The 11,586-nt window shown below is 45.5% G+C and overlaps 1 protein-coding gene across 1 annotated transcript; it reads left to right on the top strand.

Annotated features, from left to right (window-relative positions):
* Nucleotides 1-341: 341 nt before the first annotated feature.
* wnt5b (wingless-type MMTV integration site family, member 5b) lies at nt 342-11,586 on the top strand. Its single transcript, XM_076160065.1, has 6 exons — nt 342-523; nt 1,336-1,423; nt 1,938-2,097; nt 4,013-4,305; nt 8,905-9,063; nt 9,348-11,586. The coding sequence occupies exons 1-6, from the start codon at nt 342-344 to the stop codon at nt 9,645-9,647; spliced, it is 1,182 nt and encodes a 393-aa protein (XP_076016180.1). The 3' UTR covers nt 9,648-11,586.

Below are 11,586 nucleotides of genomic sequence, written 5' to 3'. Positions count from 1 at the left end.
CTTTGCGCTCCCTCACAGGAGTGTGGAACCTTTTCTTTTTTTTCTATTTTACGCACGACTCTGAGTTCTAACCTGGATTTAGAACGTCACATACACACGGGCACTATAATCTGTGAGAAACACGCTGCTGGTTCCATCCCAAATGCGCCAAGAGAATGTGTTTTGCTTTATGGCAGTTGGATTTTGCGTAATTGCATCATAGAAAGTGTCAAGGAGAGAGAGAGACGGATAGTTGGACACACGTGAGCTGGACTCGACCGCAGACTCCCATCGCCACTGCATGGTTCGCGTCCCACAGCAGGACGGAAAGAGCAACGGGACTTGATCGTTATTTCCTCCACATGTCTCGACAGCAGAGCACTTTCCCCGGCTTCGGCAGCGGGCGTGAGGCGGTGACGCGGCGGACCATGGACGACAGGCCTGCCCGGAGAAGGCGAGCCGGTGCCGGCGAGCATCTGCTGCTCGCGGCCGCAGTCCTCGTCTGCAGCTCCCAGCTCCTGGTGGTAGATGCCAACTCGTGGTGGTGAGTCAATGCGTCGCTGTGCAGTGATTGTGATTCATATTGTAAATGTAACTGAACTGTGAACTCCGATTGGTGACAAGATTCTGATTCCTTATACTTTCGACTGGAACAAACTGGAATGTAAATTTCAAGCTTCGCGTTCAAGGTCCTTTACGCACGACCTCAATTACATTCCAACGCTTCCACGCAGCATATCGGCCTTTGATAATTTGACAGCTGTACGGATTCAAGATCACACTCCTGTTTTGTGTTGGAGCTGTGTGTGTTTTGGGGGTAGTTTCGCGTCGTGCCGCTCCGTGTTGGGTCGTGTGGTGGAGCGTTAACAGTGAATGGAACAAATGTGAGGCCTCTGTCACAATATTTACCCTGGCAGAGCCCCAAATGGCCTGTATGGCGGCCTGCTGCTGGGCTGCAAGGACATTCAATTAGGCTCACTTGTTCTTGACTTACAAAACAAGAAAGAATCACACTGCAGTAATATAATAGATGTGAATGTATATGTGCTTTATCATGTAAGCAACATCTCCATGAAGCTCCAAACAGAAACTGTCACATTGTTGAGTTGAAGCCTGGCTTGTCACATCTGTCGCCTCTCTTTCCTTAAACAAATCCCACAATATATAAGCAAGTATCAATTTAAACTGTCCGATCTTCGCCCTCTACATCGCTGACCTCAAGCCAGAGTTGTCAGATGTGTCAGAGGCAGAGCTGTGCATCATAGAAACCAATCCTGTCTCACTTCTCTCTCATATTGCTTTACAGGAACAGTTTATTAGTTCAAATTTAGACTTGTGTGACCTTTCTTTTTTCAGGTCACTGGCTCTGACCCCCATCCAGCGGCCAGAGATGTATATCATTGGAGCTCAGCCTCTGTGCAGTCAGCTTTCTGGTCTCTCTCAGGTGAGCTTTGTGCATCATTACAAACTGTTTTGAAGATCACACACGCCTTTCCTCTTCTCCTGCAATTTTTGACCCCGAGTTATTTGTTGTTGTGGTCATCATGTGGGGCTTTGGAAAAGCATTGATCTCACACTCAATGTGAAATGTGAAGGTCTGTTTTCCATATGATCCATCCATTTTCCGTGCTGCTCATAAATGCTGCAAGATGATGAACTATAAACTTAAGGGCTCAGATTAGCACTCGGCTGCTACACAAAGTCTGCACTGCACTCATTGTTTTTTCACAAATTCCAAATTTCAAGCGTTCTCCTCTTGTTTGCATCACAGACGTCAAAGTCAAATTGACAGATGGAGGAGAGCACCACTATGATTACTGAAAAGTGTCCTTGAGCAAGGCACTACTTATCCAACTGTATCTGTTTCCTTGAACAAACAGTAAAACACCATGGGGGGGGGGGGGCTTTGCACCATCTGATCTCTGCTAATCTCTCCTGTGCTGCCTGCTGGTGTACAGGGCCAGAGGAAGCTATGCCAGCTGTACCAGGATCACATGATCCACATCGGTGACGGAGCCAAAACAGGCATCAAGGAGTGCCAGTACCAGTTCAGACTGAAGAGGTGGAACTGCAGCACTGTGGACAACACTTCTGTGTTTGGACGCGTCATGCAGATCGGTGAGTTCACCGTCTGAGGAGAACAGATTACAGATAACATCAAAACAGGCTAATATGAGCCGCTGTGAACACACTGGGGTCAGATGTGACTGAGGATGAGGAAATGTTTATAATATCTTAACTGACACCTCTGCTCATCATCATAGGGAAAGATAACATTCATATTTGGAAATTATATACAATGACATTAAATACATAGTATACAGGACAAATAGACTTATAAGACAGACGTCAGATATTACGTCACGGAATTCAACACATTTGACCCAGTTACAACAGCTGGTTAGTATGCAAATGTATCATCCAATTTTAACACATGGTGAACTTGAAGAATACAAATAAGTACATCGACACTTCTATAACATTCCCACTGGAGTGTGATCGATACGGTAAAGCAAACTTTTATAGTAGAAACTTTTAAGATATTACTGTTTTATATGGAATTCTGACTGACTGCGATCGATCTCGTCTGCGCCTCTATGAACTGACTCGGTGTAAAATCGCGTCGTATTTAGCTAAGCAGATCTAACGCGTAATGGCTCAGCGGCGGCGATGGCGACTTTAATGAATGTTTGCGCCCGGAGCTTGGAGCCTGATCGGCCTCATGTGCGCCTCATACGCAGCGGGCGACGTGGGAAAGCGCTCATCAACAAGTACGTGTCAAATCCTGCCTGCAGAGGTGCAAGGTCTCTCTCTCTCTCTGTGTCTCTCTCTCCCTCTCTTTCCCTCTCTCCCCCTTTCCCTCCATCTCTCGGGGTTTATGTGGAGGTGTTAGCCGCTCCATTGTCCCGCCGGCTCTTCCTTTTGAAATGCGCTGATGAGCTGACACCGAGCCGGCAGATCCGGACCTGCTATTTGAAGTCTGGGGCTCCGGAGCCCCATAAACTCTCTCTCTCTCGCTCTCTCGATCTCCCTCTCTCTCCCTGTCTCTCTCTGTCTCTCCCCGTCTTTCTTCCTTTCTCTGCCCCCCCTCTCTCTCTCCATACCTGCCTGTCTGGCTGCTGATGTTGATTCCACGGCTTTAGTAAAGCCCTATAACTTGTTTTAGAGCGATACTATCGGCTGTAAATACCACAAAGCCGCTATAAACTCAAACAAAGACATTTGTAAGCTCTGAATTAATGATTTAGGTGCATATTGACTATACATTCTATATATATATGAATATAACCTGAAATATATTGAAGTATATCTCACATTTAATTCTAAATCAGGACAAAATAACAACGAAACCCTAAATCCAGCTAAATTTAAAATATAATTCACAATTGAACACTGCAGATATATAAGGAGTATCTTAGTTGTGTTGTATTTGAGGTGAATTCAGCCTTTGCTACGCATTCTGTTTATTATTAAGGGTTGACTGGTTTCACCCAAAGGCGGTTTTCACAGATTAAAATAGGTTTCCAGATTACGCAGGAGGTGCTGCCGTCTGCTATGAAAAGCAGAGAAACACTTCACACTCAGCGTACCAGGTGGCTGAGTCAGGGCCTTAAAGCACCACTATTGTCTATTGTGTCAGCTCACGCCGGGTGTTGGGGGGCCATGCGGCCACATTAACCTGAGCGGCTCCCCGTGTTTCCTGTCATTGAAGCCAAGCACACATGTATGCGTGCACACACAATGATTGTGCAGCTGATTTCTGTGCGTTTGTCATGTAAACGTATGGTGCTGCAGCCTTTGACCGAATTGGGCTGGAGCGTCGTTTTGCAGGGGTAAGTAAGAATAAAAGCAACCGTAAAAAGTAAAGAGCAGTAGAATTAAAGTGAGAAACATAAAAGTAATTGAAGAACGTAAAAGCAGCTCGTAAAGAAGGAGGAAGAGTACATAAAATAAGTGATTACTAGGTATAAAGCAGTGTGCTATGCAGAGTACATGCTGATGGTTCATACTAAAGACTCCACTTCTTCCTCAGGCTCCAGAGAGACGGCCTTCACCTATGCCATCAGCGCCGCCGGCGTGGTCAATGCCGTCAGCCGGGCGTGCCGCGAGGGCGAGCTGTCCACCTGTGGGTGCAGCCGCACGCCGCGACCCCGTGACCTGCCACGTGACTGGCTATGGGGCGGCTGTGGAGACAACGTGCACTACGGCTACCGCTTCGCCCGAGAGTTTGTGGATGCCAGGGAGAGGGAGAAGAATTACCAACGGGGGTCGCCCGAGCACGCCCGCACGCTCATGAACCTGCAGAATAACGAAGCAGGCAGACAGGTATGAGGGAAAACACACACACACACAATTTAAGGACTTAAACATCACACACATTTACACTTACAGGGTAATTTATGTTGAAACGTCACACATCTGGAAGTGAAACGCTGCATCGTCCATGCTTAACCCCATAGTGTATGTCTGTGGAATGTGTGTGTGAGTCAAGGTGGCCCCTGATTGCCTGGCCTGGTTTTTCAGTGTGTGTGTGTGTGTGTGTGTGTGTGTGTGTGTGTGTGTGTGTATGTGTGTGTAGGTTATTTATTGGGAGGGTCCAAATGGTATAACTGCTAACGCCCTTGGAGTCTGGGCAGGTCATCAGGTCAATGCACATTCCACTGGAGTAACACACATATATTCACACAAATCTTATGCTCACCCAAAACTATAAACAGACACACAAACACACACGCACACACACAAATCTAGTTACACTATCAACAAAACTAATTATGTTATAGTCAGAGTGAAGAAAGTGTTGACAAGAAAACAAGGATAGACGGATGGATGATGTATGGATTTTCCAGCATGTGAGCAAGTGTGTGTGTGTTGCTGATGCGTGTGTCCCATGTTGCTCGCCATACCAGCATGTTTAGAAAAACCAAACCTGCCAATGTTTGGGAGCGTTTTCAGGTGGAGAGAGAATGACAAGAAATGCAGTAAAGGAAACCTTTCACCTTTGACTGGGCTACACACACACACACACACACACACACACACACACACACACTCCTCGTAAAAGCTCAACTTGCCCATTCTGGGGCTCAGTGGAACAGGAGAATCTGTTCATCTTCAGTTAGCTTTGTTTAAGCTGTTTACAAGACAGAGACGCTTGTGTCTGTGCGCGTGTGTGTGTGTGCACATGCATGTGTGTGTGTTTGTCTGAATCTTCGTCTGTGTGTGCACAGCTCAGCTCCGTTTGATTTGTGTGAAAGACAGTGAGCCTGGTTGTGTGTGTGTGTGTGTGTGTTGTGTGTCAGGGGCCAAAGGTGAGGGTCTGGAGAGGTTGTGTTTCTTCCTACGGTCCCATTGGGGCCATAGGAGTTGCTGTGTGTTTTTGTGTGTGCACGTGTGTATGTGTGTGTGTGTGTGTATGAGGAACAGAGGGAGAGGCCATGAAAAACCCAAGGAGACAGAAATCTACTGCAGTTATGCATTATGGTCAATGAATGAGGGGGACTAGTAAGACACACACACATACTCACACACACATATACACTCTCACACACACACAGGGTCTCCCTCTCTCCTCCTCACTGTGTCTTTGAATGACTTTTCCACCTCTCTCCTGTTTGATCCTTGGCTTTTATTGTTGTCTGTCCATCGGAACGGAAGAGTGGAGAAGAGGAGGAGAGCGAGTGAGGGAGAACAGAGACACAGTGGAGCGTGGTCTGCACCCCGTAACCCCCTTCTCTCTCTCTCTCTCTCTCTCTCTCTCTCTCTTTCTCTCTCACTCTCTCTCTTTCTCTCTCTCTCTATCTCTCTCTCTCTCTCTCTCTCTCTCTCTCTCTCTCTCTCTCTCTCTCTCTCTCTCCTCTTTCTCTCTATCTCTCTGTCATGGACACGCTAGTTTGTCCTAAGAGGGATTTGTCTTGCTTGGGTGCGCAAGGCGAACTGGGGGGCTTTTGTCGAGGTGACAGGGGTGTGTCACTGCGTGTGTGTGTTTCAATGTGTGTGAGTGTGTGTGGAGGCCCTGCTTCATTTGGCTTGTGTTAAAGGCAGACGACGTGCAGTGTGTGTACAACAGTCTGGAGACAGAGATGCAGGGTGAGGGATGGACCTCCGTCACACTCCTGCGACTCTCAAAGACGTGCACACACACATACACAGACACACACACAGACAGAGCCACCAATGTTAGTTAACTGTCTCCTTTTCACTCAGATCAAGTGAAGCAGTGCTTGTCACTTAGAGACAAGATCAGCTGGACATGTTTTCCCATCTAAAAGACAAAAACAAAGCATTTCTCTGGTATTTATCACACACACACAGACACACATTAACGTCTCCTGAGGGAAACCTTCGGGTGTTGATCACCCTGTGGATCACTTTGTTGTTATTTGCCAAACTGCTAAAATTTGGGGGAATGAGTTAAGTCTTAAATATCATTTCAAGTATTTATGTTCTGATCCAAACAATTATAGATTTGAACAACTGTGACTTAAATTTTAGAATTATGGAAAAAAAGGAAAGATTATTTATTGTGCATTGGAGGTGAAATCAATCACATCTGACATGCAACACATTTTGATTCAACCTGTAACGCGTAATAGCACAATGCCTGTTAAGCTCTTAATTTAAACAATTTGTACCTATCCTTGCCTTGAGACACACACACACACACACACACACACACACACACACACACACACACACACACACACACACACACACACACACTCACGGCCCCAAACCCCCTAACCCTGTCTGTATGCAGCCTATTGTGCCTGACAGAGGCCGTGTCTCCACCACGGATGACTGAGCGTGTGTTTGTGTGTGTGTGTGTGTGTGTGTGTGTGTGTGTCTCCAGTATCATACTGAGCTGTGCGGTAGGTTCTGCCTGCTGGGCACAGTGACACTGGACCTAATGGAAACACACACACATACACACACACACACACACACACGCACACACACACATAGGTACTTGACAACTTTTCAATCCATCTTAAACATATATGTTCTTATTTCTTATTTCCAGTTTATTTTAGATTTTTTTTATACATTTAGAATAAATGTGAATTATTTCCTTCCCGCTCTCACAACACATCATTGTGTTTTTTTCCGCCATCTCCCCGTGTCCCCTCCGTGGGGGTCACGGGGTCGTATCTCAGGATTGGATGGTGCCGATTGCTATGCCTGCTGGGTAAGAAAGCAGAGGAGCAGGGGAGCAGGGGAGCAGGGGAGCAGGGGTGGGGGTCGGGGGTCGGGGGTCGGGGGTCGGGGGTCGGGGGTGTCTGGGGGCAGAGGTGAGGAGGTAATTGGGATCAGGCAACTCCAGGAAGGAGAGCAATGGCGTTGTTTCGTTTGGGAGGAAATAAGGAATCACAAGTTATCGGTTTAGGATGAACAGTATGTCAAAACTGCAGAAACTTTGGAACAAAATGCAGTATGTGTGCGTGTGCGTGCGTGTGAGAAGGGGGTGCCAGGAAGGAGGGGAGGGGCAGTCCTGTTTATTGAATGCTGTTTAGCTGACCTGGTGAAGCTGCAGAGGTGAAGGGCGCCCCCTGAAGTCCAACTGCTGCAAGGACCATAAATCTCAGATTTCCTGTCCTGTTTAGTCCTCATGATGATGTAAATGTGTCAGCGAGGAATTTCAGGAGGATTGAAGTAAATTTGCAGAAAGAAAAAAAAATTGTGTCTTTAATCAAGATCAATGAGTGAACACGCCTCCAGCCACCTTCCCAGCTGAACCAGTCTCTCTCTCTCTCTCTCTCTCTCTCTCTCTCTCTCTCTCTCTCTCTCTCTCTCTCTCTCTCTCGCTCTCTTTCTCTCTCTCTCTCCCTCTCTCTCATGAGAATCTGCTCTTTAGAATGGCCGCTGTATATATAGGAGTGTGTGTGGGAGAGTCACTTTAACAATAGAGACACGTTTCCTCTGGTTAGGAGTCGTCCTGCTATTCTGAGTCAGCTGTTTGTTTTACTTTGGAGTGGTATTGACAAAAGCCTTAGCGAGCGGCACATATGGAGTGAAAATCTGCTCTTTGTTTTCCTTTGCGTTGTGTTTTTCCCTTTTGTTTATCTGTTTCATCGCATATTTTAACACAAGATGGCCCGTGGAGAATGGATGATTTTCAGATGTATTGCTGTATGGAGGTATTTTAGGAGGAAATATCCCCAGAACACACATGATCTACTCTCATGCTCTGTGCTCAGCCATTACTCAACACATCTTTATCTAATTCAACGGATATATATATCCAGGATATTTTGGCTGCAGCAGCTAGAGTTGGGTGTGTGTGTGTGTGTGTGTATATGATTGATGAGGTTGTGCTAAACTGTGTGTTCTGCAGATGAAGCGTATATTTGGGGCCAGTCACCTTCTCTGTATAAATGAAGATATAAGACTTGAAAATTCTGAATGAAATTAGCTCTAGTTAACCAATGTATCATGACACTTTTGTTCAATTATCATTCAGGATTTACATTGATTAATCTACCAGCTGGTTGCTGCTTGTCAACATCACTGCTAATCGTTTGGATGTTGTAATAACGCTCAGTCACCACTAGAGAGCAGCATTTTAACAGCAACGGCAGCTTGCGTCCATGCATGAATAGGATATTGTGGATTTGATGTTTAAAGTGTGTACTAATTCTGTGTTTGTTGTGATTTTCACCATATTTGTGAGAAAACTAAAATATTGAACTCTAAATTTTTACGTTAAAAATGATTCATTTATATCTGAACTAGGCCACTGCATTCTCTCAACTACTTCATATTCAAGATAAAAAGACGTTTCAACTTACAAAACTACAAAAGCAGTGACCTAGTTCCTACACAAACCACCTAAAAATCATCACATTTTGTAAAACCTCACTGTTACTGTCTGTAATCCCCATGAGACAAGGGTTTGTCTAAAGATTCTCTCTCTCTCTCCGTTAGTCGGTGTACAACCTTGCCAACGTGGCCTGTAAGTGTCACGGCGTCTCAGGTTCCTGCAGCCTGAAGACCTGCTGGCTCCAACTGGCGGACTTTCGGCGCGTTGGCGAGTTTCTGAAGGAGAAGTATGACAGCGCAGCCGCCATGCGCATTGGACGCAAGGTACTGAAGTCAGAACACACAGGATATTCTTACACTGTTCCCACCTTCCCTCCCCCCAAGTTTGTCCCGGAAGAGACCGTGATCCTTGGAATGGCTGCCCTGCACTCTTGACTCCTTCCTTGTGAACTTTGTCTCCAGCTTTAATGACCTCTCGGGTGACATTCCACATGTTTATTGCACCGGCAATGCAGTTTAAAAGATCTGTGTTTCAGCTTGACCTTCTCCCCTCGACCGACCTCTCCTGAAGCCACACAAACTAACTCTCACCTCTTTGTGTCCACCAGGGGAAGCTTGAACTTGTAGAGAAGCGTTTCAACGCCCCGACCACGGAAGACCTTGCCTACATCGACCAGAGCCCAGACTACTGCCTCCGCAACGAGACCACGGGCTCTCTGGGCACGCAGGGCCGCCTCTGCAACAAAACATCGGAAGGCATGGACGGCTGCGAGCTGATGTGCTGCGGCCGGGGATACGACCAGTTCAAGACCTACAAGCACGAGCGCTGCCACTGCAAGTTCCACTGGTGCTGCTACGTCAAGTGCAAGCGCTGCACGTCCCTCGTGGACCAGTTTGTCTGTAAATAGCACGAGGAGAAGGAGATGAGTGCGAGCGGAGGGACGGAACAGAATGAATTAGAAGAGGGAGGGCAGATGAGGGGCGAGGAGTGTCTTTTCAGGGTTTTGTTCAGGGTGATTCAGACACACGACTTCATTTTACTGACAAAGCTCATCCGTCACCCTTCCACTGCATATTCACATCAGGTGCAAAGGCTGCGTGAGACCTGCGCGGCCAGCTAAGTAACAGAGGGGAAGATGAATGGAAAAGGAGGACAAATGAATGGATAAGTAGATAGATTGAAGGCAGAGAGCGAGCGAAACGCTGTTTTTCCGGTTTTTCCCACCACTCCAACATCACTCTCTGCTCAACATCCTGATCATAACCCTGAAGGAGGAAGAGGACGGACGGGTGAAGGACAAACACATGGACGGACAGAAAAGACAAATGGACCCAGTGAATGGAATGAACAAAGCCTGAAAAGGGGACACATGCGACTAGTGTGAGGTGAACTGAGGAGGAGGAAATGAAATAAATATATAAATAAATAATAAATAAACTTACAGCTCTGATTGTTATTTAAAGAGACTCCCACTGCTAACTTGGACCCATAGTGCTTTGCATGTTTGTCAGCCATTGATCGGGATCACTGATGTCATAGCAACCAAATTGGGACCATTCAACGCACATGTGATGTCAGCCGGGCCAAAAGAAGCAACAACATCTAATTGTGATCTGATTGTGTGTCTTTCTGTCACTGTGGGTTAACGAGGCTCGACGGTTGTAACCATGGTGACACTTTTGTTATTCATCCAAAATCTGTGAACCTTCATCTGACAGTGGCGTGTGTGAAACCTCCAGATGTGTGTGAGATTGATCTATGGGTCTTCAGGAACCCACACCAAGGTGTCATGACACAAATTGAGTGTTGCTCTCTTCATTATCGAGGCAAAAGTGAAAGAAACGAGAAATATAAAATGAATCAGATTTAATTGCTTTATTCAGCTTGAAAACATGTCTAAGTCTGGACCAAATGTATTGAGTGTCTGATAAATATGCCACAGGTTTTGGAGAAAAAAATGTCAAGAAATGTGTAAAGATTCAAAATGTGTGCACCAACAAATTTTGTCAATCAATTTAATTTGTGTCCTTTTTTTCAGTAATCCTGCAAATTGCCAAACAAACAAACCTATAGATTGGGATAAGAACATAACCCGTCCCTCTGTTGAGAGCGATCACGTGTCCATATGAAACTCAGGCGCTGCTTTCCATCGTGGCATTATTGTAACGACGGCCCCGTTTGCTCGATTTGGAGCGAACGGTTGCCTTAAATTTGTTTGTACAGCAGATTATAGTAACTTTTTATTGCGTAATGTACTCTCATTTTTAATGTGGATACAGTAAATACATGTAAAGTAAACAGAGGAGGGCTGAACGTGCTGTGGAGAAATGAATGTGTGATCAGGATAAATAGGAACAGAAAGGACTGCAATTTATTACGGGCTACTTTAAAAGATAGTAGATGAGAAGAGAAAGTATATTTTATTACTGTTTTGCATTTTCTATGTTTTATACAGGAGTATTATTGTGTATTCATTTGATAAACTAGACTTTGACAATGAGTCTTTGTTCTATTCTTGAGTCCCAAATGTGTCCTTCACTGACCAGACAGCTTCAGTATATAGTCAAGTCTTGCCCCCAAATACTTACAGAATAAAACGCTCCAGCAAGTACTGCAGTAGAGAAACTAGACTGCAGTACTGCAGTGCTGCCAACGCTGCCAAGCCTAGGAAGTGAAAAGCTACTGAAGTCACAGGATTCAAACTACAATCTGATATAAATTTCACGCGCAGTATTTAGGAAGTAACTAGTAACATGTAATGTAATGTATATTTGTTTCTAGTAAACATCTTAAAGTGTTAAATGTGTGGCTTTGTTTATATCACATCTAATATCTTAAAGTAGTTA

The sequence above is a fragment of the Genypterus blacodes genome, unplaced genomic scaffold, assembly GCF_046128005.1.
Source record: "Genypterus blacodes isolate CSIRO-AG114 ecotype Tasmania unplaced genomic scaffold, CSIRO-AGI_Gbla_v1 ptg000103l_1, whole genome shotgun sequence".
Classification (NCBI taxonomy): Eukaryota; Metazoa; Chordata; class Actinopteri; order Ophidiiformes; family Ophidiidae; genus Genypterus; species Genypterus blacodes.
Note: the sequence above shows the minus strand (reverse complement) of the source record. Positions and strands in the feature narration are given on the sequence as shown.